The sequence below is a fragment of the Stegostoma tigrinum genome, chromosome 27 (genome assembly GCF_030684315.1).
Source record: "Stegostoma tigrinum isolate sSteTig4 chromosome 27, sSteTig4.hap1, whole genome shotgun sequence".
Lineage (NCBI taxonomy): Eukaryota > Metazoa > Chordata > Chondrichthyes > Orectolobiformes > Stegostomatidae > Stegostoma > Stegostoma tigrinum.
This window is the reverse complement of record NC_081380.1, coordinates 9926397-9954223: the sequence shown is the minus strand read 5'-3', so window position 1 is coordinate 9954223 and position 27827 is coordinate 9926397. Positions and strand designations below refer to the sequence as shown.

The 27827-nt window shown below is 43.4% G+C and overlaps 1 protein-coding gene across 13 annotated transcripts in view; it reads left to right on the top strand.

The window, feature by feature from the left end:
- gtf2ird1 (GTF2I repeat domain containing 1) overlaps nt 1-27827 on the top strand; it is a 183595-nt gene that overhangs the window by 21660 nt on the left and 134108 nt on the right. For 12 of the 13 annotated variants that reach the window (XM_059655254.1, XM_048557298.2, XM_048557301.2 and 9 more), the window contains exon 2: nt 19828-19953. The exons of the other annotated variant lie outside the window; for it this stretch is intronic. In XM_059655254.1, the coding sequence (XP_059511237.1) occupies nt 19834-19953 (120 nt within the window). In that variant the 5' untranslated portion in view covers nt 19828-19833. The remainder of the gene's footprint in view (nt 1-19827; nt 19954-27827) is intronic. 13 annotated transcript variants of the gene reach the window in all.

Below are 27827 nucleotides of genomic sequence, written 5' to 3'. Positions count from 1 at the left end.
AGCTATCTCACTAGTCACTTCTCAGATTCTGGGATGAAGTCCATCAGGACCCAGCCTGCAACTCCAATGATGTGCTCAGTGCCACTTCCCCAGTAATTGTAGTTTTCCTGACTCCCTTTCATTTGCTGATTTTACAGTGATTTCTCATTGATTGTCAAAGACTCCTCGGGGTTAATGTATTTCGGGGTAGATGTGGAGATGACATTTCCTCTTGTGGGACAATCTAGAACTCGGAGATACTGTTCAAAAGCAGGCAGTTACTCATTTAAAACAGATAAGGCATTTTTCTCTCACAGAATGTTTTGCCTTTTTGGATTGGTCTACTTGAAAATATGATAGATCCAGTGCAAGGCACAAGTTTGATTTTTGGTAAGCAACGTGTTAAAATATAATCAAATGGATTATGTGGATTATGTGCTGAGGGCCTTGTGATTTATTAATACTCATGTTTTTTTCTTCTGCGTTTTTAATTTTAGTGGTCTATTTTTGCAAAGGGGGTTTAATAATTGAACTGGACCAGCCGTTCAGCAACTATGACTTTAAACCAGTTTGTGCCTCTTGGAGTATGCATGGATGTTTGACTTTTAGATTATAGATAATTTAAGACAGGCAAGAGAAATCAAGACATTCGTTTTTTGGAATCATAAAGGCTTGATTTTAGCTTAGAAAACAAACCTGGAGATTGGAAAACTTCTAGGACCTGACTGAAGTCAGATGCAAGTATGACTTCTCCCAAGGGAAAAAATGGAGATAGGCTTGGGCTTAGTTTCAGTTAAAAACAGTCAGTCTGGGAGTTTCACAGACAAAGTCTAATGTCAAAGTTGTGTGAATGGTTAAATGAAAAGGCCTTATAGCTCATGAGACTGGAATTGAGGAAACTACACATCAGATTTGATGGGAAAGGTATTCCTCTGGATTTTTGCCTGCTAGTAAGGTGATGATGCTGGAGATTAGATGAGATTTGGTTTTGTTGTGTGTTTTGCAATCTTTCAAAATGTTGCATTTCAGTAGCTTGATTTTTTTAAACAAAAATCAAATTCCTCTTTTATAACAAGTTTCTGATTTATTGTTAAAACCAAAGCTGCATGCTTGGAAGATCACCCAGCATGTTCAAAAAGGGAAACAAAATACAATCTATCAAGCCAGACTTCTTTCTGGGATTTGATTATTCAAGTAGCAACATCACTTGATCTACCTTGACGAAGCGTGGCCGAGGGACTTGACTGATTTTGTCCTGCTCCTTCAGCATGTGACATTTGCAGGATTGTCTGTCACTTTAACGAAACAACATGCCTGTGACGTTAGTGATTATAATGACACTGGTGCAGGATATCTGCAATTACTGGGGTAGTTTGTAAAATGATGAATAGTATTTGAATTTTCACCTTCTACATTCATCCTTCTGTACTGGGACTCTACTTGCTCAGTCACACACCAGGCGAGCATTGATGGTTGATTTGAGTTTGTTGCATAAATAAAGATTCTGGTGGGATCTGCCAGAGGACACTGAATTAAGGATGATTGGAAAAAGATCTAGAGGCAGCATGAGGTAAAATTTTACCTTATGGGTTAGAGTGCTGGGCAGGCTGATGGTTACAGATGCATAGTAACCTTTGTAAAAGAATTGACGTGATGTGGAGGAAGGGTGGGGCAATGGGACCAGTGGATTGTCCTGTGAAAGGACCAACACAGATTCGATATCCCAAGTTGTGTCTTCCATGATTCTTTGATCTGTATTCCTGCCATTTAAAAATGCTGAGCAAGAGCTCAGGAGGAGGCAAGGGACATATTAGCAAAGAGTGGCCAGAATGGAGACTGGACATGAAGGATGCATGTACTGAAATAATTTTCCACAGGAAGGATGGCTGGAGTGAGCAGAACAGTGTACATTAATAACCATTGATGTTATGTTGGGGAGTGACCTGCACATCTTGAAGGTGATGATTTTTCAACATTGAAGGCAATTTCAAATGTAAATGAGACACCATGGAGAGAATGAAAGGAAGATCAAACATTATGGAGAGCCAAAGCAAGCATTTGACTTGTACCGGTAACTAGGCTACAAGGATCTGATCTCTGCAGTGTTTGAAGCTTTGAAATAATTGTTATTTGAGGTCTCAATTTTAATTGGACAGCCTTTGGTCCTGTAGAGTCACTGGAATCTTAAAGGCATTCTGTTTATCCTTGATCCCTGTCATTATTACTGGGAAGGGTTGTCTGTTTAGTTGAGAATTAGCCTTTCAATGTACATAAGGTACTAGGTGAGTTTGTTTTAAAGCAATTTGCCAGATCAAAGCCGTATAATAACTGGTCTCGAATAACGTGCATGTGGAATTTCTAAAGAAGTCCCCCAATCACAGCATACCCTGAGACCTTCAGGATGTTCCTGAGATTGATGGAAGTTAATGATGACTCTGGAACTTCAATTTTGGGGAGACTAATGTTAGTGGCCAGCTTTCAGAGCTGTCAACAATTTCAGGTAAATCTGTTGAAAAATGGCAAAATGCCAGGTGTAAATTATTAATGTTCAATTAATATGTTGTTGGAAACAGGACTTTGTATTTGACTGCAATAAAGAAGGCTTTGGTGGTTCTAACACATTCTCCTTATATTCTCCAGGGTTAGAAAGGTCCAGGGACTCGAACAGAGATAGAAGCCACTATGGCTACACTGTGTGTGATGACCTTGGCTGGCTTGGGCTAGGATTACAACAGTGCTCAGGCTGGACTTGGAGAGCCCCAGTACTCTCCAGAGCTATCTGCTGTCAATAAAGCGTGTGTACGGCTAGCAGTTAGAAGCCAGATGTTAGCACAGATACTGCTGTGCCCAAGGTCAGTCGTGCTGATAAAGTCTCTGTTAGCAAACGCCCACAGGAGCTGGTCATGCAGCCATTGTGTCCCCATCTTTTGGTCCAGAAGGCCAGGGTTCAAGTCCTACATGCTCTTGACAGTGTTTCATAACACAACTGGAAAGGTTGATTTCCGAAGAAGGACTCATGGGAGCTTGAGTCTTATTTCGAAACAGCACAACACAGCCTCATAGTATCTTTACAGTCCTGATAGATACTACAGAAATGGAGGGTTTGATGCTGGTGAAGAAAAGATCTTCCAAATAAAGATCTGCAGTATAGACAGCTTGTCTGAGAGTTTTTAGTTAAACGGCAAAGTCTGCAGAAATGTAATCCGCCCTTCTCAACTTAAACTTCTGCTTCCAGTGATAAACTGTACAAGTATTAATTATTTTCTCCATTACCTTCTGAATCTGCCAAAGCAGTGCATTTATAAAATAACTAATTGGTTAATAACAATATTTGTATCCCTATAATTTGGTATTAATCTCTGGTGGAACACACACCTTCTATGTACTAATCTAATTTGTGGTAATGTTTTTCAAGCCACCAGAGGAAGTGGAGGAGTCTGGAACAATTGCAGCATTCAAGAGGGATCCAGATGGGTTCATGAATAGGAAGGGTTTAGAAGTATGGGCCAAATGCTGGCAAATGGGCCTACATTAGTTTAGGATATCTGATTGGTAGAGATGGTTTGGACCGAAGGGTCTGATTTCGGGCTCTACAACTCGATAATTTGGACTATTATTGCTGGCTGTGCCAATGTTTTCTATTCAGTGTGTTTTGTCACTTTTTGTAGTCATATGTAATCCACAAAAAGCAAGACAAATCCAGCCAGCCATTTACCAGCCTACCAGTCAATTCTCAATCATCAGCAAATCGATATTTGTCAGTGGTGCTATCAAACTGCACTTGTTTGATACCTGGTCATTGGCTTTCAGAGCCTCGTGCCTCTTAATTTTATTAGATCTTTGGTGAAATATAGACAGAAGAGCTGAACTGCAAAGGTGAAATTGACTACCCTTTGATGTTAAGGGTGTACTTGACTGCATGTGGCATCACGGAATCCTTGCAAAAATGCAGTAATTGTGAATTGAGGAAATTTTTCTGCTGGTTGGACCCCTGCTGAGCACGAAGGAAGATGGTTGTAGTTGCTGGAGATCAGTCATCACTGTTACAGAATGGCTCTGTCTCTGCAGGAGTTCCTCAAGGTAGTGTCCCTAGGCCCAACCGTCTTCAGCTATTTCATCAATGACCTTCTCTCCATCATTAGGTCAGAAGTGGGGATTTTCACTGATTTGTCCAATGTTCAGCACCGTTTGCAACTCCTCAGATACAGAAGCAGTCCAAGTCAAATGCAGCAAGAACTGAACAATATCCAGGCTTGGGATGAAAAGTGGCAAGTAATATTTGTGCCACACAAGTGCCCAGTAAATAGGATTGAGAGAAACTAGCCATTGGCTTTGACATTCAATACATTACCACCTTTTTTGAGTTGCGCTCCCCCCCCCCCCCCCCCCCCCCCCCGCCCCCCCGCCCAATCAACATCCTGGTGTTACTGCTGATAAGTTGAGAAGTTGATCTGGACTGGCCGTATCAGTGCAGTGGTTACAAGAATAGGTCGGATGCTGGGAAATCTGTAGGGGGTAACCTGCCTCCTGTCACTTATATGCCCTCTGTCCACCACCTACAAAGCATACTCCTCACTTCCCTGGAAGAGTACAGTTCCAACAAGGGAAGAAATTCAATGCACTCAAAGACATTGCGTCCTTTAATGACACCATATCCACCGCCTCTCCCTTCCCAGTGTGTGCTATCTACAAGATGCACTGCGTAACTCACCAAGATTCCTCCAACAGCACCTTCCAAACCTGTGATCGCCACCATTTAGAAGGACAAGGGAACACCCTAACTCCCTATCTACACTCCTCTTTACTGGCTCCATCCCCTGCCTCTTTGACCTGTCTGTCTCCTCTCTACCTATCTGCTCATTTTATCCATCTTCCATCTGCCTCCCCCCGCTATTTATTTCAGAATCTCCTTCCCCTCCCCCCTTTCTGAAGAAGGGTCTAGGCCCGAAACATCAGCCTTCCTGATCCTCTGATGCTGCTTGGCCTGCAGTGTTCCTCCAGCTCTACGCAGTGTTATCCCACAATTGTTTTCTAACAGACATAAAAACAAAGACATTTTTCAGATTTAGTTCTACGAATCCCTTTGAGGCTTTTCTTTGTGAGAACTCAAATAAATCAGGTGTCCTACAAGAATATACAACGTATTTATCTGGTTTGCTCAGTCATATTGAATTTTACTTCTTTATTCATTCACGGGATGAGGGTTTCGTTGACCAGGCAGCATTTATTGCCCAGAGGGCAGTTAAGAGTCACCCACATTGCTGTGGGTCTGGAGTCACATGTAGGCTAGACCAGGTAAGGATGGCAGTTTCCTTCCCTAAAGGACAAATAATACCAACTTATAGGGATACAAATTAGTGAGCCAAGTGGGTTTTTCCAACAATGGATTCATGGTCGTCATTAGATTCTTAATTCCAGATGTTTTATTGAATTCAAATTCCACCATCTGCTGTGGCAGGGTTTGAATCTGGGTCCGCAGAACGTTATCTGGTCTCTGCAATAACAGTCCAGCCATTACCACTAGGCCATTACCTCCCCCTGAAGTTTTGCAGCATGTTCTTGTTCTGGGTTTTTCAATTTTATTGAAAATAATCAGTGGGTACAGGAAGGGATTAATGTTCCAACCATGCTTAGCATCTGATGATCATATGGCAAGTACCATATCTGTACGCAGAAACTATGTTTGCCATTTGTGTTTTGCCAGGGTCTACATTGCTTAATGTTGCTCCTGTTGTTTTGCCATTGGGGAAACTGCTTCACAGCCATGTTATTGTTAGGCAGTTGGCCCACAAAGGGTGCAGTGACTAACACGGGGCACTGACGTTGTCTCCTGCTTGACTCGTTTAATATGGGGGCATGACTATAAGCTGGAAGAGGAGTGAAATTTCCAGGAGGGAGAGATCTGGAGGTGCTGGGGTGGACAATGTCAAAAATCACATCATTCCAGCTTGTGCCTTCAAGTAAACTTGTCAGGGAGGGAAGGAACTGAGGTGATTTATAAACCAGGCCATGCTAGAATCCTCCAGATTGTTCCTAGACGGAAATTACAGACACAAGTGTTCAAATTCACAGGTGACACCAACCTTGGGTAGGGTAGAGATTGAGGTGGGTGGTTTAGGGCAGGGTTTGGAGTGTTTTAATTCTGACTTAGAGTCACAATTCAAGGTCTAATTTGAGGTTTTAACACTGTTTGCTCCTGCCTGATGAGTGGCAAATGCATTTCAGGGTCTTCTTGAGGCCAGGATTTGTGACATTATTTGTTTATTTTCTGGGCTCTGGGCCTGACATTGGTGCACTCAGTCAAGGAGCCAGCACAACCTTGCAAGATCTCTTTGGCTCGCTGTCTAATCTCATACTTAGCTTCTTCATTTGAGTAGACTCGGAGCCAATGTATCAAAGTTAACGAGGGCTTATGTTCCCTGTGAAAGACATTTAATTTATCCAGAGGGGAGGGAAAAGACCTGGGAAGATTGATTTGTTCTCACAGATCGCAAGTGAGTGAAACAGAACCAAACCCTGCATCTCCTGACACTGAACAGGAAGATAAAACTGCCAGTCGTTCTGTCCATGTCACATGCACCATTCTTCCTCCTGTTGCTGCATCATTCAAGGTTGAATGCTCACTCCCTTGTTCTTCCATTCAGCCCCTCACCCTGGTCACTGTCCCAATCTCTGGCCACTGAATGTAAGATGGTGGCTTTCCTACCATCCACGAATCTATTCCCATATCTTTGTCCCACCGTTAGTCTTTGTGCTATCTTGTGTCACGAGCCTTGATTTGGTCTTATTAGTCCCATCAGGAGACACTTTTTCCACATAGGCAGCTCGTTCTCCCCTATCTGGCGCCTCTCTCTACGGCCCAAATTCTCTTTGGCTTTTTCATTTTTGTAGTTTGGCATCTTCCAGTTTGTTCATAGCCATTAAGACCTTGTTAATCTCACGGGCCTCTGCTCTTGGTGGTAATGCTGGCTTCGTCTATATTTCTTGTCCTTGTTAAAGTATACTTTCTATCTTACCCCCTCTCTCTCTTTTTGGACAGCTACTGTTTTGAACAGCTTCTGTTTCCTATTAACAGAATTTCTTTCAACGGTTTATGATCTCTTTGTAGGGGCATGTTTGCTCCCAGAACTACTGCTTGAACCTGCATTGCGTTTTCATGTCTTCCCAATCCACGGCCCTAATGTCATGTCCCTCATCCTGTACTTGCGTCCAGCTTTCATAATTTCCAACAGTTTTCCCTTATCTCCTGATGTTCATTACATTTCTTGATTGAATAGCTCTCTCTGGTAAATATTTGACTTTAGTACCCACTTTTGGCAGGGGTTCTTTGGGATTAGTGGTCTCTTATTGATCATCAAAACTGATTTGTCCAGGATCTGGCAAACTGTCAACTGTGACAGTTTGATCCTCGTGGGCGGTGCATGACTTGGGTATGAGAGGTCCCTCCTTATTTTCTATAACTCCTACAGAATCTGCACACTTATCATCAACACTAAACAATCTTGAACAGTTTGAATTACCGTATTGTACAATGATCATTTTTTCAGTCTTTACCCGTGAACTTCCCTGGATCTCTCCATTCTTTACGGCCCCCTCTCTTAGAATGAACCATATCTCTCTCATTGAACAAAAACAAACTTGCTGGAAAAGCCCAGCAGATCTGGCACCATCTGTAAAGGAAGAAGCTGAGTTAATGTTTCGGGCCCAGTGACTCTTTCTCAGTCACCAGACCCAAAACGTTCACTCTGATTTTCTCCTTTACAGATGCTGCCAGGCCTGCTGAGCTTTTGCAGCGACTTTGTTTTCGTTCCTGATTTACGGCATCCGCAGTTCTTTCAGTTTTTACTCTCTAATTGAAGCTGGTTTCCCATGGCCTTACCTTTTATACCTTCAGGCTTCACTGAAATATTTCTGAAACTTGGTCTTTAACAAATGCCTTTCTGTTTGCATGCAGTGCGTTCAAAAGTTCCAAAATAGTGTTTTTGCAAATGGGAGCCAATCATTTAATCCTGAAGAAATGTTCAGATTTCTACAAAAATCTTTATTGCCAATTGCGCCGTGGAGTCCTGGTTATACACGTGAAATAAATATTTTCTAATCAATCTATTCAGAGACAATTCTGGAGCAGGTAGCTCAGAGGTAGGGACATTACTGTTGTGCCATAAAAGATGTTAGATATATTTTCAAACCAGTAACTCATTAGTTCATACCATCTGTTACTTTGTTGCCTTTTAAACTCCAAAGTTTTTAGCATCCTGTTGGTGTTTAGATACTAAGAGGGTAGACTCTGCTTCTGAGGTGACGGTTCACATTCAAAATATAAATCTGGAAGACTTTTTTTTAAAAAAAAAACAAACTTATTATATTTGACACAACTTGTACCTTTTTTGGACTGTTTCCAGATTAGGTAACATGCTGTCTTTTTTTTCAAAACAAAGAACAAGTTTTCTTACGTTGCCAGTCAATTAAAATCCCTGTCCTTGGGTTACAACCTTTCTAAAGAGTGAAGCCCAGAATTGGCAACAGCACTGCAGTGCTTCAGACTTGCATAACTTCCTTGATTAACTTACTATGAATCAGGACTAGTAGCCAGCCAAAGATCCAAGTTTGACAGAGCTTCTTCAGGGAGGAAAGGGAGATGAAGAGTTTCAGGAAGCGTCCATTCTTATTTAACCATTATCAGATCATCATCTGCAACGATTGCTCTTCCCAGCCCCACACTGTTACTCCTTGGTGTCTCCTAAAGATGTATTCTTGGACCCCTCCTATTTCTCATCTGCATGCTGCTCTTGAATATGTTATCTAAGAAATCATTCTGGTTTAAGAACAACAAAAATTGGAGCAGGAGTAGGCCATTCAGCCCCACCAACTTGCCTTACCATTCAATACGATCATGGCTGATCTGCCCCAGGCTTCAACTATTCAGTGCCAGCTCTTCATTGCCTTCAACTCCTCTATTTCAAAAATCTAACCTTTACCTCTTTAAATACTTCCAGTGATCTAGCCTCCCCAACTGTGAGGTAGAGAATTCCAGACATTTGCTATCCTGTGGGAAATAAATTCCTTCACCTCTTAGGTACAGAATAAGGGACTTTCTTTTAAAACTATGTCCTCTTGTTGAGGATTTCCCTCCTAGTAGAAACATTCTGTCAATATCTACCCCAGCAATCCCCTCAGAATCTTTTGTATGCTTAAACAAGATCACCCCTTGTTCTTCTAACCTGTTTCACTGTTCTTGATAACTCGATAACCTGTCATTCCTAGGAATCTGTCTCGTCAAATCTCTGTCAAATTGCTTCTGCTTTTTTCAAATATAGAGACCAAAATTATACACAGTTTTCAAAGCTTTTTCTAAAATAACCCATTACGATCCATTCATGGGATGAGGGTCCTTTCTCCTCTCCCCCCCCCCCTCCACTTCGAGACCCTAGCAACTGGTATTGAAATTTAAACTTAAAACCTTGGTTCTGTGGAAGCTTGACCCCACCCATTCAAGCTGCTTCTATTGTTCCAATTTTTTAAAAATAGTCTGAAGACATCATAAGCCATTTATTTTATTGGATTCAAATAGACAGTTCTCTTAAAACCTCTCTTCAAAAAAAAAACACAGGACAAAGTGCACCTCTCAAAGCCAAGGTATCATCATTATAAACATCAAGCTGTGTTATGGCCTCAGAGGGACAGGCTACTTTCATTGCAGTGTTCCAGATTTACTTTGAGGAATTTCAAGGGAGATCAAGCTGACTGTGTCAAACTAGTAGTCGATATTGGAGTTGTCGAAAGGAAGCTGTGAGTTCTGTCCTTCTCGGCGTGCAATGGGGAAATTATCATTTGGGATAAACAATGGGCCTTTTCATTCAGGTGCATGTTATTTCTTCTATGAAACGGAATTGTATTGAGGTGAAGATGGACACACAAGCAAGCATTGGAAAAGGTGTTACCTGCTAAAATTTATTAAAATTAAAATTAGGGCCAAAGCCTCAAACTGTAGGGATAGAACAGAAGACCCAGTTGAGGAGAGTATGCCTGAATGTGTCCGTGCCTCAAGATGATAGTAACTCCATCTAAAATTCCCTTTGTCTACCCCAGCCCTGAAAGAAAAGATATATTGTGAAAAAGAGAGACACCTTTGATTTATAAGGGAAAAGTATGGTGGCTTTGTCCCTGAATTCTGACTTGTTGAGATTGTTTGTTTGTAACTCTTGGAAGGCTAGAAAAGAAACTTCAACAGCATGTCTGTCTTTGGTGTTTGGTGTGCCCATGCCGAACTCTGGCAGTCAATGGCTCTATGGAAACAGCTGCAGGCCCGGAGCGGCACCAGACAGGGACCCTGGCTGCCTGTGGCGAGGCAACTGGTGAGCCCGGATGGTGGTCAGCGGTGAGACGGCACGGGGATCGAGAGATCAAGCCCAGCACGGGGGAGGAAGTTGAGCCCTCTTGGGGAAAGCCCAGCGTGGAGCGACTGCAGGCCCATGGCTCAAGAAGGACTGTAATTTGGAACTTTAACTTGATTTCTTATGTACTACTTTACACAGAAGTGGACTGTAATGTTGAACTTTTAATTTATTTCTTTAATTTTACACTTTTTACCTCAGATTTTGTACCTAGGATGGTGCCTTGAGTGATGACATTGTAAACTTTTCACTGTAGTGCTGTATCCCTGCAGTTGAGTAAAAGTGACAATAGAACCTATTTCTAATTCTGTTCTATTCAGTTCAAGATCTGTATTACTAAGCAGTGTTTTGAAAACAGACATATTGCTGTGAGGTGTTACAATTGATGTTAGTTCTACCATGTCACTGCTTGGTAATTACCTGTGGCAGAGATATGTCTCATTCTCTTTTCTGGGCAGTAGTTCTTCTCCTTAGCACTTAAACAGGGTTTAGCAGTCGCCAGTTTGAGAGTATAAATAATAAGACAGAAGTTTATTATGTCAAAAGAATGAAAATATCAGAATAATCTGAGCTGTTTAGAGTTGGTTCTGCTTTAATGTGATGGTGCCTTACTGCACAACAAGATAGCACAATTTGAATGAATGTCTAATTCATATCCAATAATGAAATAAACGTGAATTCAATATTTCACCTCGGGGGGAAAAATTGTTAAGATGACTTGATGGGGAAGAGGTTGTAGCGTGATGTCGATGTGTGCTCCTCCGAGCACCAGTGGAATCATATTATAGCCAACGCAAGTTATTATTAGATTCCCTACAGTATGGAAACAAGCCCGTCGGCCCAACAAGTCCACACTGCCCCTTGAAGCATCCCACCCAGACCCATCCCCCTATAACCCACACACCCCTGAACTCTACAGGCAATTTAGCATGGCCAATCCACGTAGCCTGCACGTCTTTGGACTGTGGAAGGAAACCGGCGCACCCGGAGGAAACCCACACAGACACGGGGACAATGTGCAAACTCCACACAGACAGTTACCCGAGGCTAGAATTGAACCCGGGTCCCTGGCGCTGTGAGGCTGCAGTGCTAACCACTGAGCCATGGTGCCGCCCTAGTTCTGGCATCCCCCTGTTTGTCAAGAGGATCGACTGCCACGAGGGGTCATAGTTTTAAGGTGTTAGGAGGAAGGTAAAGAGGAGACGTCAAAGGGAGGTTCTTCACCCAGAGAGTTGAGCGCATGGAGTAGTTAGCCAGTGGTAGTCGTGGAAGCGGAGTCATTAGTGACATTTAAGCGACTGCTGGACATGCACGTGGACAGCAGTGAATTGAGGGGAATGTAGGTTAAGTTAGGTTATTTTATTTTTGGATTAGGATTATTCCACGGCACAACATCGTGGGCCAAAGGGCCTGTACTGTGCTGTACTTTTCTACGTTCTAACGCGTTATAGCCAATTTGCCTTGACAGAGCATGCATTATTAGCAGAATTCAGTGTACACACAACGCAAGTTTTTAATGATTTTGAAACACATGATAAAATACAATCACATTAATCTTGTCACAGCTCCTTCAAAGTGCTCACATTAGCTGGAATTTTGTTCTCTTTCATATTTACAGGGGTTAGTTTAATTGTGGTGTCAGTGCCCATTCTTAATCATCTGTTAGCCTTTTCCTTGTCTTCATACAGGTGAACTTTTTCAGCTTCAGATGTCCCTCTGAGGGCTCGAACCAAGTCCTTCTTGACTTGTCTTGAATGTTTCAAATTAAACTCCTCATATTCAGTTAACCTATTTCTGAGCAATTCTAAGTTATCTCCCTTTCTGCAGGAGCAACTATCTTACACATCCAGTTCCAGCCAAGACTTCTACAAATCTGAAAACAAAAGGGCTTTCTGGCCTAAGGGTAATTTCCCTAATCAAAAAGCAATCATCCCTTACAGTCGAAACTGAAACGTAATATAGCATTATTTCTTGTGTTGCTCATAAAACTGATGCAAAGAAATCAAAACCCATTACTTCCCAGGTGGCCTTTCTCATAAGGGCTAGTAGGAAATACCGATGCTGGAGAGTCTGAGATAACAATTGGTAGAGCTGGAGGAACACAGCAGGCCAAGCAGCATCAGAGGAGCAGGAAAGCTGATGGTTTGGGCCTGGACCACCTTCAGAAATGGGGGAGGGGAAAGGAACTCTGAAATAAATAGAAGGGGAGGCGATGATGGAAGGTGGATTGAGGAGCAGGTAGGTGGAAAGAAGACAGACAGGTCAAGGAGGTGGGGATGGAGCCAGTAAAGGTGAGTGTAGATAGGGAGTTGGGATGGGGGTTGGTCAGTGGGGAGGGAGGGATGGATAGGTGGGAGGGAAGACCGACAGGTCAAGGAGGCAGGGATGAGGCTAGTAGGTAGGAAGTAGGGGTGGGGTTGGTCAGTGAGGTGGGAGTAAAGACTGACAGGTCAAGGAAGCGGGGACGAGATGGGATGGCTTTGGGATGAGGTCGGGGGAGGGGAGATCCTGAAACTTGTCAAGTCCACATTGAGCCCTTGAGTTGTTTTTTAAAAAGAACTTACCATGGCTACAGAAATATGTACAAGTTAATTCTTAAATCCCTTCACAGACACAAATCAAGCCCATGTGCCACTAGTTCAGAAGCCAAAACTAAAATAAATGACATTAAAGTATATAAATCACACATTATATCATCATAGTTAGCTGTTACAGATTGATTGTGTTGTGAAATGCATTTTGGGAGACATGCTCCTTGACCACAAGGTTCTGATTTCAGATCATTGATACTTCATGTTAACAGTCCATCTTGTGAGCACTTAGAGAGAGTAAGACCTGCAGATGCTGGAGTTCAAGATAACAAGGTGTAGAGCTAGAGGAACACAGCAGTCCAGGCAGCATCAGAAAAGCAGGAAAGTTGACATTTTGGGTTGGAACCCTTCAGAAATGCTACTTCAAACCCTAGCTAAAAAAGGATCCTGACCCGAAATGTCAACTTGCCTGCTTCTCTGATGCTGTCTGGCCTACTGTGTTCCTCCAACTCCATACTGTGTTCCTTGTGAGCACTTTTCACTTTTTTCAGATCTTCAGTGTCACTGATCAGATTTGAGATAAATTTGCATTTGATCCTAGCCAGCAGTAATTTTCCCTTTGTCTCAGGATTGTCAATCCTCCAGGAATATCTTGTAATTGCCTGGACTGTGCTTCAAAGAGAAGAGTTCAGAGTCATGGAGTTATACAGCACAGAAACAAACCTTTTGGTCCAAATCATCCATGCTAACCAGATATCCTAAACTGGTCTAAAACCATGTTATAGGGTGTCTATACTTTTCCCTTTGTGACTCTGTTAGATCTTTTGTCTGCTGGTGTGCTTCCAAGTTGTCCATTTTGGAATTGTTTGAGAATAACTCTGTCCTTAACTTGGCTGAAGAACCTCGAGGTTTGTTAGAATTCTAACAAAGCAATCGTTTACCATTTACTCTTGGTTTAAATTTTCTGAGTGATGGATGGAATATTCCCAGTTTTCTCTTACTACAGTTCAACAAATCGACCCCGAAGTCAGTCCCGAAAGGCAAAAGCAGTTTCCCTTTTTGTTTGTCCAGACTGCATGAATGTGGCTAAGAATCAGACAGTAGCATTGAAATAACCTTTTTAACTTTTGAGTCAATTAATGTGTTTGTGACATTTGTACATGCCATTTTAGTGGCAGCATTAACCCATTTAAGATGCATAAGGCACCACCTCAGTTAAATGGTGTATGAAAAATGTATGAAATATCTTAGGGATATGCTAAGCATTCCTTTCACTGTGATTTCTAAACCCTAAGGATGTGTCTTACTAAGAATCAACAACTGGCTTTTGAAAAAATGTTTGTAATTGAGTCTGACTCTAGGAATTCACCTGTGGATTGAAAAAGATTAAGCGTTGAACTTTGGTGACTGAGGCAGATAGTTCAAGTCAGATGGAGCTGGGCCCACCAACCCCAGTAGTAGTAGTAAGTAGTTAAGAGCTTTGAGGTGGACTGGTTAATAGCCTTTCCAAGGGGATTTATTCTGGTTATTTCACACAATGTTTGGCCTTTTTAGCCCCGCTCAGAACCTTGTTCTATCCTCATGCCTACCCAACTATTTTCATTACCAGTATGCCCAGCATGTCAACTCACATCCTCCACCTGTCCCTTTCATGACCCTCTTAACACACTTTCACCCATTATGTACAGAACCAATGAGACTTATAATAACAAGCTGGAAAATGTTGATGGGGATAAATAAACACCAGTTTGTAAACATTCATTGAAAATAAACTGCTGTTTCAGTAGAAGCGACCAGACATGCTCTGCACCTGTGCATGTTATGAATGCTTGGCTGAGAGCCAAGACTAACGGATGCATCACCTCAGCCAGGGACCTGTCGATTGACAATTGAAGCTGATTATTACACTTGCTTGATTGATCACCTCTTGTGAGTATGATAAATTGACCAAAAAAATTGCAAAAAGAACAACGTCTCTAAGTTTATTTGGGTAAGATTCGGAGCTGTGTAGTGATTAAAACCTCTATTACTGAAGATATAATTACACTGTGTGATTTAGAGGGTTGCAGGTTTTTTTTAAAGATTTCTGAATGAGTGTGCTGTTTTCAGCAATCCCATGTTTGCCATTGTTTCTGTTGTACATAGTGCATTCCGAGTGAAATGGCTTGGAAGACCATTGAGGAGGAAGGCTGGGAAATAGGGCACGGTCTCCAAAAGTTCTCAAATCCAGACTCTGGATTATGATTCCTACTGAGTGGCTGTGAACGATCAAAAGCTCACCCAGGTTCCGCACAGATTGTAGATTAGACTGAGGTGCCTACCCCTACAATGGAGTCAGGAATGGTGTGTGCCCTCTTGGTACCTGTACTTTTGTCCCAACCCAACAGAGATGACAGGCACTAGACAGGAGTTCCAGACCTACCCCTTTCAGATGGCTATGATAGAATCACGACTCCATGGAAATCTGACACTTGGATTTTTCTTTGCTATGTTTCTTTTGTCTCCCTTGATGTTTTGTTCTTTCTACTGCCGTCACCCCCACCCCGTCATTCTCCCATGTTCGGACTGCATTGTCGATGCCCGGGGTAAAAGCTGGGGAGGGCGTGGACTCTTGGCCTTTGGGCGGACCTGGACCCGTACCCGTACCCGTACCAGGGCGCCTGGCCTCAGAGTGGGCACGGACCCGGACCCCCGTTCTCGGGCAGACCCGAGCCTGTACCAGTACTAGGGCACCTGGCCTCAGGGCGGGCGTGGACCCAGACCACCGTCCACAGGGTAGACTTAGACCCGGATCTGTACCAGTACCAGGACTCCCAGCCTCAGGGTGGGCGCGGACCTGGACCCCCGTTCTCGGGGCAGACCCGGACCCGGACCAGTACCAGAACTCCCGGCCTCAGTGCGGGCGCGGACCCGGCCCCGGCCCCGGCCCCTCGTCTTCGGGGTGGGCGTGGACCGAGTGGGTTTCCTCCGGATGCTCCAGTTTCCTCCGACATTCCAAAAATGTGTAGCTTAGGTGGGTTAGCCATGGGAAATGCCAGGTTGCAGGGATAGGGTAGGGGGGTGGGTCTGGATGAGATGCTCTGCAGAGGGTTGGTGTGGACTTGATGGGCCGAATGGTCTGCCTCCACACTAGGGATTCTGAGTCTCTGCGTATCCAAAGAGGGTAGCATAGCAGCCGTTAAAATTGGGAGGACTTGGTGATGCAGCAGAATGTCTCCATTTACAGCTTCTAGGGAGAAAGAGGTCAGGCAACTCTGAATGGATCGAGGTGATGAAAAACAGTGTGGTTTTGACTGTCCTGAGGGAAAGTTGGCTCTGTTGTGTTGCTGAGATAAACGTTCATAGTTTTACAATTGTGTTTTTGAATATACCTGTACACAGTACCTTGCTGAAAGATTAGTCAAGGGAGCATTCTGACAATTGTTTTATAGGTCTTTTGCTTGCTGGACTATAATCTCTGCTGTAACAGGGCACTTTGTCTCACTGGTTGGACCATTGAACATGGCACTGAACAAATGCTAAAGAGCCACTGCTTGTTGGTCCAGGTAGCCCCCTGCCTGTATCTCATATCAGCGTGACAGCAAGCGTCTGTCTGTACTAAGTGTTAGCTGATTGTAATGTAGGGCGGTACACACAGACTGGAAGCTGTGCACAAGTAGAGAGGACACTGGAAATTCTGACCTGGAACCAAGAGTGAGGTTGTCCTCCACTGACCTGTCCATCTGCTTCTCTCGGTTTTATCCCCTGATCTCCAGGGTTTGAACATTTTTCTGCTGAACCTGTTGGTTTGTTTTTTGGCATCAGGCAGCCTCTGTATAGGTATTGCATTCTGTCCCCGTAGTGTTCATGGATTGAGCATGGGATGTAATGGGGTGAAGTTATTGTGACTGTGGTGATAACAGTGAGCTTTCTGTGGGCCTTCTAATTCAGTTGGGCATAATTACTGCTGGCCTTTATGTTGTTAAATCTGAATTTCACAGAGCAGTGGGGGATTTTTTGACCTTAAAATCCTGAAAGGAGCAACTCTGCCTTTGGGTACAGAAGTAACTTCCAGGATTGAAGGAATCTCATCAGAAGTTTTTAAATTCTTCTCTTCCACAGGGGGAGACACCTGACATTTTGCAGCCCAACTAGAAATCAACTTGGATGGTCCCAGGCTGTTCAGTGGCACTACATGATCAGATGTGTTGGCGTACACCTGTGTCAATGTGTGGGTGTGTAATGGTACAATCAGTGATGGAGCAGAGAGCTGTAACTGGAGAGTTTAACCCAGTGGGTGTCTTAGAGGGTACAGTGACGTGTGCACACTGACCTACATGGGCACCAGGTTTACTAGAGCCTGGAATTTAACCTTCCAATCTTTGTGTTCAAGCGTCACGTTGGCCTTGTTCTTATAAGCCTTTGTCTCACCTCCTTTTAAGGCATTTCTTAAGCCTTTAGTTTTGGGCCATCATTCCACTTGTCTTTTTGCCTGCTTGGTGCCAGTTATCTGTCTGATAATACAAGACCGTGGAATGTTTTACTTTGTTAGGGGAGCTGCATAAATGCTTGTTGTCATTAGGCGAATTTACTACATATAATGTCATGCACTGAATGACAGGTTTAATTATAGCCTATCAACAAATTTTTTTTTGTTGTTGCGGTGATCATAAGAAATTCAATATTTGCTTAAAAGAGCATGATCACTGCAGGAGAAGCCAGATCCGCCTGGACTGTTTAATAACCATATAATGTGATTGCGTCAAATCAAGAGCTCACATGTATGTAACAGTGTGCATGTGAATCACAGATATTACAGTAGGAGCATTTCTCTTTCGTAACATGATGGTGACTCATCAAGATTGCTGGAGCCCAAGGCTGTGGTTGTTTCTAGATGGATTGGTTAAGAATTATTATTTCCGAGATGTGCATTCTCCCAGGGATCTCTTACTTTGGTTTCAAGAGGACCCACACAGAACTCCAGTCGCTTCTTGGAGCTGGACATGTCTGTGCTTAGCATTGACTCATCAGCAATAAATGCTGCTGTGTGTATGTGTGGGTGTGTGGCTTTCAGTTCGAAGACAAGTGAAAGTTTTTTTAGTGTCTTTGAAAGAGTTGATATTGGTGATGGGAAAGATAAATGTTGGCGTTAGACTTTGAGCTGCAATAGAAACTAAAACAGTCGGCACTAAACAAAAGGGCAGAAAATGTACAGGTCCTGGAAATCTGAACCAGGCACTTGTAGCTGGACTGGTAACACGAAGCAGCATTGGATGCAATGGCTGATCAGAGTGGACAAGGGCGTTGACTCTTTGCCAAAATGGTGCCCAGGTCTACTTCATGCTTTTCTTAAAAAAAGAGTACTACAACCCAGTTCCTAGTGGAGGACTGCACTGAAGCACTTACTGGTCTCTGCTTAAGCCCTGCCCTACCCTGCCAGTGATCTAAGCCACTAAGTTCCGAAGCTGCACCGACCCCAATGAGAAGGGTAGGGAATCAGTGTTTGTTCCCATTGCTCCTTACCGTTTGGTAATGTGTTTATGGGCGTCAATGTTAGACAATCCTCTTCTCCCATGTGGTTCCTGTTGACAGTTTCTCTTGATGCTTATGAGCGAGCCTCAGACATTGGGAGAGTTGTCAAACATTATCAGGTCAACCCCCTGGGCCTCCCTCCCTACCGGTTGATGTTCGCAACCTAATCACATGGGGCAGCTCGGTGGCACAGTGGTTAACACTGCTGCCTCATGGCGCCAGGAACCCGGGTTCAATTCCTCCCTCGGGAGTCTGCATTTTCTCCCTGTGGCTGTGTGGATTTCCTCCCGGGTGCTCCATTTTCCCTCCTCAGTCCAAAGACATGCGGGCTAGGAGGATTGGCCATGCTAAATTGCCTGTAGTGTTCAGGGATGTGCACACGAGATGGATTAGCCACGGAGAATGCAGGGTAGGGGGATGGGTCTGGGTTGGATGCTCTTTGGAGGGTTGGTGTGGACCCGTTGGGCTGAATAACCTGTTTCCACACTGTAGGGATTCGATGACCCTAGGAATAGGGTTCATTAACCGGTGGCCAATATCCCAACAATGGCTCAATGGCTTGAGGAGAGCGGGATGGTCAAAACTAATAGTAAAAGTTGATAATTATGTTTTATTGGGATATTTGACTTGACATTAAGTAATTTGGAAACCAAAGTCATTTGCAGCATCAATACATTTTCAACAATAGGAAATGACACCTTCAGAGCATCATATTGACTGCATTTAGTTTGTGAATTGGACGTAGCAAGAACTGCGGATTCTGGAAGTCAGAGTCAATACAATGTGGAGCTGGAGGAACACAGCAGGTCGGGTAGCATCAGAGGAGCAGGAAAGTCAATATTATGGGTCAGGAACTGATGAAGTGTCCCAACCCGAGAAGTCGACTTTCCTGCTCCTCTGGTGCTGCCTGACCACTGTGCTGACATTAGTTTGTGAATGATTTGATTTGTGACAGCTTTTCCTGCCTCTCTCTCGCCTTGCGAACACCCTTGAGGACAAAGAGCCTCTTGATGTTCTCCTTCACCGTCTCCCACCAGTCGCCCGGAGACTCAAAGAGGGGTTTCATGGTTCTCCAACCAGCGTACTCCCCCTGAAGCTCCTCGACGTTCTCTGGGGTCAACAGAGTCGTGTTGAGCTTCCACGTCCCCTTGCTGGCCGGCTGGTCGTCCTGTAAGTGACAGTCGGCCAGCAGGAGGCAGTGGTCAGAGAAGAACACCGGCTCGACGCCGGTGGACCTGACCGAGAACGCCTGTGACACAAACAGGAAGTCTATCCGGCCTAATTGATTATAATCCTCCAAAGGAATCGGATGGAAATGTGAGACAGGAAACCAATGTTATAGTGTAATGGTACATAGGAAAGCCCTTGAGTTTCAGTAGTGGATTCTTTACTCTTGTTATCTCTTTCTCAAGGTAAACATGGCACATATTGGGAGTCTGGAAGAAGGTGCCAGGAGTAATAACTGTCACGAACATCTACAGAACTTCCGAGACAAGAAGGACATTATCACCAGCTTGGTGTCTGCCTTGGACTCCATGGTCAGTGCAATCTGCTCCATTAGGACAGTCTTGCCTGCTAAGTATAACTTCTCCACTCTGATATCATTCCCGTGAATCTTTTTGCGACCTTTGCATTGTTTCAATCTCTCTCTTTTAACATGGGGATCAGATATTTACTCATCTGATAAATATTTGTGGTATATCGCTATTATTTGGAAACTTGGGTTTGAAACCATCTCTAAGAGCAGCAGGGCAGTCAGTAGGAGAAAAGCCATGGGAGAGAAGTTGAAGTAATCCATGTAAAGAATCAAGTGAGCTGTGTTAGCAGCTTGTTTAAGAGCCTCGGGAAGAGACATTAGCTAAAGAAGGTAACATGAAGCGAATGCTGAAATCTCCCAAAAAGAAATCAATTACAGTCACGTCAACTTCACAATGAATTTGCAAGTAGAGACCCCTTTTCTAAGGTTTTAGTGTTTGTTAGATTGTTATTGAGTTATTATTTTTGATGTTTGTAGTGAGATTGTTTCAAATAGTATTTGTATGCTGTAATAGTGATGTTTTGCTTTTGTGAAAAAGTATTTTACATTCTTTTGTTAAAAGTATATCGGTAGCATCTTATGAATATGTTCAGCGGCTAATAACCACCATGGTAAAGAAAGAGCAAAAGTAGAACTTGAGGCCTGTCAGTGAAGGTTTCACTCTGGGATCCCGCTTGTCCTGTATCACCATTTATTTCTTCCTTTAAATTTTTTTCCTTGAATGTGGTCTTTGCTAGCTAGGCCCACTTTTATTGCCTAACTTTGATTGCTATGGAGAAGGCTGTGTGGAGCTGCTTTCCTTGAAGGGCTTCTGCCCTTGGTTGGGGGTACACCCTCAGTGCAGTTAGGAAGGGACTTCCAGGATTCTGTCTGGCAGTGAAGGAGCGGCAATGTCATCCCAAGTCAGGAAGATGTGAGGTTTGGAGAACTTATAGGTGGTAGTGTTCCCATGCATGTGCTGTCCTTCCCTTCTGGGTAATGGAGATGCTGCCAAAGGAGCTTTGTTGACTTGCTGTGCACCTTGTAAATGGTACACATTGTGCATCAGTGGCGGAGGGAGTGAATGTTGAAGGTGCTAGTCATACAGACAGCTTTATCCTGGAAGGTGTCAAGCTTCTTGAGTGTTGAAGCTGCGCCCATCTAGGCAAGTAGGAAGTCTTCCATCACACTCCTGCCTTTTGTCTAGAAGACAGGACATGAGTTAGTTGCTGCATGATTCCTAGCCTGTGACCTGTTCTTGTAACCACATTACTTGTATAGTCAGTCCAGTTCCCTTTCTGAGCAATGGATGATAATGGAGGATTCAGAAGTGGTAGCGGCATGGAACGTCAGGACATAGAATATAACTATGTTGTTGGAGATGGTGATTGTCCACGAGCTGTGTGGTGCAAATATTACTTGCCTGGGTATTGTCCAGGTCTTGATGCATTCAAACATGGACTGCATGCTGCTGAGTATTGTGTGATCATCAGCAAACATTCCCACTTTCTGATGTTTTTATGGTGGGAACGGTAATTGATAAAGCAGCTGAAGATGATGGCATTTTGGACTCTACACTGAGGAACTCCCACAGAGATGTCTGATGTTGAGATGATTGACCTCCAACAATAACTATGATCTCCCTTGTGCTAGATATGACCTTAGCCTGCACAAAGTTTCCCCACCCACCCCCCCACCTCAGCCCAACCACCAATTCCCATTGACTCCAGTTTTTCTGGGACTCCTTCATGCCTCTTGTCAAATGCTACCTTGATATCAAGAACAGTCCCTCTCACCTCACCTCTGGAATTCAGTTGTTTTGTCCATGTTTTGGACCAAACTGTAATCAGGTCAGGAGCTGAGTGGCCCTGGCAGAACCCAAACCATCATAACGAGTATGAATGTTTGAATAATTGTTGAATATGTCTTCTCTCATTTTTAGTTCCCTCCTCCCAGAAGAGAGCCTTTATTGCTTGGGTTGATTTCTTTTTTTGAATGGCTTTGTTAGCTTTAAGTTAATTTATTAAGTTTATTAACACTGTCCATGCGGCTTGTGGACCTTTAGTTGCTGCATCCTATCGGTACAGTCATTATCAAAGCAGCATGTGACCACTTTATTCTTCCAGCTGCTGTTTTTCTCATCAATTTTATCATGTCCTAAGACAGTTATGTGTAAAATTATGTTTGTGTACTTTGAGCAGTGTTTCTACTCAGAGGCCTCAACATCTTTTGAAAGATTTTAGGTTCATTGCTGCACAAAACAGATGGAGAGATTTGTCTAAATCAGTTCCCAGCAAACACTGGGGGTACTTTTCCCAGCATGCTGCAGCATTAGCATGTGTCCCGTGAAGCAAACCCACAACAAGTGGCAGTACTAAGAGAGTGGGATACACACAAAAGCCTCAGAGGGGGAAATACTTGGACTCACATTTTCCCTCTGGGCATTGGCTGCCAGGCAGAAATGTAGGTCAAAAGCCTGCACTATTGGAAATCAGACACTCTCACTGGGACTCTGTGCACATTCTTGAGGATAAAGCTAAGTGAGGGTAAGCGTGCTTCCAAATGGATGGGGCAGGAAATCCCCTTGTCCTCCTGCTCCCGCCCAGAAGGAGAACCAGTCATAGGGTCACACAGCACAGAAACAGGCCCTTCAGCCCAACTTGTCTGTGCTGACCAGGTTCCCCAAACTGAACTAGGCCCATTTGCCTACATTTAAGTCCATAACCCTCTTTAACCTTTCCTATTCGTGTACCTGTCAAAATGTCTTTTAAATCTTGTAAATGGACCTGCATACTACTTCTGGCTGTTACATGTATACCCCATCCTCCATGTGAAACAATTGCCCCCTCAGGTGCCCTTTAAATCTTTCCCCTCTCACCCTCAACCTATGCCCACTAGTTTTGGACTCCCCTACCCTGGGGAAAAGAAGGAATGATTTTATTGTCCTGTGTATTTTACAATGACAAAAACAATAAAATATAGTGAAAAGCTTTCCTGCAATTGCCACAATCCTGCTCTATTTTGAATAGTTTTAAGAATTTGAAACAGAAAGATATAGCTTAACGAGACCTTTGCTATTCACTTTATCTATGCCGCTCATGATTTTATAAACCTCTCCAAGGTTGCCCCTCCATCTCTGCTTCAGTGAAAACGATCCCAGCCTATTCCGTGTACAGCTGCATGAACACAGCAGGCCGAGCAGCATCAGAGGGGCAGGAAAGCTGACATTTTGGATTGAGACGACTGCCCCAGCCTATTCAGCTTCTCCCTATAATTCAAACCCTCCAGTTCCGGCAACAGCCTTGTAAAGAGTTTCCGCACCCTTTCTAGTTTAACAGCATCCTCCTTATAGCACAGCAACCAAAATTGTATGCTGTCCTCCAAAAGTGGCCTCATCAATATCTTGTACCACTAGAACCTGATGCCCCGACTCCTACAGTCTCGGCCTGAAACGTCAGCTTTTGTGCTCCTAAGATGCTACTTGGCCTGCTGTGTTCATCCAGCTTCACACTTTATCATCTTGGATTCTCCAGCATCTGCAGTTCCCGTTATCCCCTACAGTCAATGCTCTGATCAAAAAACAGTAATATTTAGAACTGGAAATACTGAATGTATTGGGTAGTCAGTCTGTGGAATTCCATTGAGGCTGGATCACTATATATGTTCAAGACTGTAATAGTCAAATTTAATCAATAAGGAACTTAAGGTTTTTGACAATAAGGCAGGAAATAGTTGAGGATTATGAGATCAAAGATGATCTCATTGAATGGCAGAGAAGACTTCATGAGCCAAACAGCCTAATTCTGCTCCTACATGTTATGGTCTCTCAGGCTTTCTTTTTGTTCCTTTCACTCATGGGATTTGAGTCTCCTTTTGTTCAAAAGCCATTTAGAGTCATACAGCTCAGAAACAGACCCTTCGGTCCAATTTGTTCACACCCACCAGATATCCTAAATTGATCCCAATTGTTAGCATTTGCCCCATGTCCCTCTTAAACCCTTCCTATTCATGTACCCTTCTAGATGCCTTTTAAATGTCGTAATTGTACGAGCTTCTACCACTTCCTCTGGCAGCTTAGTCCATACAAACACCACTCTGCATGAGAAAGTTACCCATTGGGACCCTTTTTAAGTCTTTCCCCTCTCACCTTAAACCCTTCAGTTTTGGACTGCCATTTCCTGGGGAAAAGACCTTGGCTTTTCACCCTATCTATGTCCCTCATGATTTTGTAAACCTCTGTAAGGTTACCCCTCGACCTCCGCTCCGGGGAAAATAGCTTCATGTTCTTCAGCATCTCCCTATACTTGAAACCCTCCAACCCTGATAACATCCTTGTAAGTCTTTCAAGTATAACAACATCCTTCCTGCAGCTGGGAGGCCAGAATTGCATGCAGTATTACAAAAGTAGCCTAACCAATGCCCTGTGCAGCCATAACATGACCTCCCAACTCCTATTCTGAATGCACTGACCAATAAAGGCAAGCATGCTTTCACTTACTCTGCCTACCTGCAACTCCAATTTCAAGGAAGTATGCATCTGCGCCCTAAGGCCACTTTGTTCAGCGACACTCCCCAGGACATTACCATTAAGTATATAAATCCTGCCGTGCTTTGCCTTTCCAAAATGCAATACTCACATTTATCTGAATTAAACTCCATCTGCCACTTGTCAGCCCACTGGCCCATCTGATCACGGTCTCAAACCCACCTGCCCTTGAGAGGGTGGCGAGCTACCTTGAACCGTGTATTCCATGTGGTGTAGGTACACCCACAGTCCTGTAAAGGACTGGAACTGTCGGATTTTGTCTTGCAGGAGATGGTCATTACTTGGCATTTCTATGTTACTTATCATTTCATCAGCCCAAGCCTGGATACTGTCCAGCTCTTTCTGCATATCGACAGAGATGGCTACTTATAAGCTGTGCTATAACTGATGAGCTATAACACAGCTAGTGACTCAGTAAAGTGAAAATTGAAGACAGGCACATGAAAAATGACTCAAATAGCACAAAGACAAGATACTGTTTGTGATAAAAACTGAAATAAAATGGAAACTGCTGGAATTAATTGGCGGCACCGCTGAGACAAAGGCAGCGTTAGTTTTTCAGGTTGGTGATCAGAACTCAATACAAGTAGCAGTGGTTTATATATACTTTTCTCTTTGAAAATGCAAGAAAGAATAAAATCAATGTAATTTGCAGTATCATCTATGGCATGTTAATAATAATCTAAACAATCTGTCCCTCATTAGGTGTTCATTAACTCTGTGGGCTAATTAATTTAAAACCATAAAATGCTCTAAAGTTGTGAAGCAGATGTTGAGGCAATCTAATTGATTTCTGCGTGTATAACTTTTAGACACAGAGTAGACTAACTGTCAGGCAGAGTTGTAACATTGTACATATCCAGCACACAGAATCTTGAAAAAAATAATCTGTCTTAAAGTAAGGTGTATGCACAATATTCCCCTCCATGTACAACAATCGCCCTCTCCTAGCTTGTATTAACATTGAAGTTTCCTGGTGGTTTACTGATCTTCTTTAAAATGGGAGTTGGACTAATTTTCCAAGATCAGGTGCTGATGTCATAAACTGTCGAAAGTAACGAGTGAGAAGCTTCCTTATTCCTTGTCTTTTTGAGAAGTACCAGCAGTATAATTTTAAACAAATAGCTGGAAACTGTCTGCTGAGGGGAGAAGTTGACAGTTCTTCAGTGTCCACATTATTTGTCCCTCAACTAAAGCTGATGAGCTGACCTTTACTTTGTTGCTGTTTGTGGCACTTGGTTATGAGTAAATTGGCTGCTGCCTTTCCCAAATTGCAACAATGATTACACCCCAAAATGCTGGCCTGCAGTGATAGTGCCCCTACCTGAGCTAGCAGACCCAGGTTCAAGTCCCATCTGCTCCAGAGCTGTGGGTCATAGCACGTCCATTAAAAATATCCATCCCCAAAGTACTTGGTTTGGGACTACCTGAGATAAAAGATGGTATAAAAAGGCAAGTCTTTGTGTTTAACTATAAATACGTGCCCATGGTTTAATATTCCTCTCACCAAATCTATTCGAATGACAACAATGCAGCCAGGAGAATGATTTGTAATAGCATTTAACATGGTACTATTGTATGTGTTTGCCAGTTGCATTCCCTGGGCTGCTCTGAAGTATCAGTAAGAATCCCAAGCAAATTTCTGTGTCATGCTTGTTCACAAAATAAGAAAAGGAGAGACAAATCACAGTTAAGGGGTAGAACATCCGTGGACTGGGGAAATTGTGTGAAACTCAGTGTGTTATTAATTGATGAGACACTTAAGTAACATACAAGCTGTCAACAACAATGCGATGAAGGAAAGACTGAAGCAGTTAAACCACTTGTGAGGTACTATTGTTTCTTTCAGCCAACATTTTTTCCATTCAATTAAAGCTTTGACATATGCAAGTCATTTATAATGGAGCATTTCCAAACAATCCTACCTTGATTTAATTCATTCATGGGATGAGGGTATCGCTGGCTAGGCCACTGTTTATTGCCCATTCCTAATTGCCCAGAGGGCAGTTAAGAGTCAGTCACATTGCTGTTGGTCCGGTGTCACATGTAGGCCAGACCGGGTAAAGATGGCAGTTTCCCTCCCTAGAGAACATTAGTGAACCAGATGGGTTTTTCTGTCAACGGATTCATCATTAGACTCTTAATTACAATTTATTGAATTCAAATTCTGCCATCTGCCATGACAGGATTCAAATCTGAGTCTCTGGATTAATAGTCTAATAATAACACCCCTAGGCCATCACCTGCCTTTATTCCACATTGATCCCTGGAAAACATTTCCTGATGACAGACCTAAACTTGTACATTCCTGAAGCTCAGAGCTCCAATCAAAATTACCTGTCTGAAGACTGTCTTATTGGTTTGAATTTTGTTGTAAATGCTGTGATTCTTCCTGATATTTTGTATCTCTTGACAATGTTTGGAAGTCCCTTCCTTTTGTCTTGCATTTGGCGGCCGGGTTAAGGACCATTACTAATCCAAACGTTCCCACAGAGGATGCCGGGATTTTCTTTTGGAAATCCGAGGTCTTCCCATTCTAGAGCTACGCTTAGTTAATTAGAAATCAGCCTGAAACAGAAATTGCTGGAGAAACTCAGCAGGTGTGACAACTCTGCTTTCTTCCAATAGGTGCTAACATTTTGCGACAGGTGACCCTTCTTTGGAAGTGATCTCGCTAAGGAAAGAGTGGTGTTTTGTTTTGGTGGTTAGGGGCAGGAGGGTGGAGGAAGTGAGCAGCTAAGTGAGGGTGGAGCCCACAGAGGGACAGAGAGAGGAAAGAAGTTGGGCAGATCAAGTGATTGTTGATCGTATTCCAGGGAAGGTGATAAGATAGATAAGATAGGTGATGATGGAGACAACGAGTGAGTGAGAATGGGTTGGCTGTGCTAAAAGCAATATGTGATGACGGGACCTGAGGTGTGGAGGAGTCTGGGTAAAAGGCATGGAAGGAGGTTTTCTGGCTCTAATATTATTGAATTTGATATTGAGTCATAGGATCCTTACAGAAGGTGGTGATTCGGCCCAGAGAGTCTGTGGTGACTGTCCGAAGAGCATCCCGACCTACCCCTGTAACCCTGCCCATTTTATTCTTGCCACGGTTAATCCACCCAGCCTGCACCTCCCTGAACTCTATGGGGTAATTGAAGCATGGCCAATTCCCCCTAATCTGCACATCTTCAGACTGTGGGAGGGAATGAATGGAAACCCATATAGGCACAGGGGTGCCATGGTGGCTCAGTGACTAGCATTGCTGCCTCGGAACACAGGGACTTAGGCTGTGTGAGTTTGCATAGTCTCTGTGTCTGCGTGGGTTTCTTCCCACATGTACATGTTAGGTGGACTGGCCATGC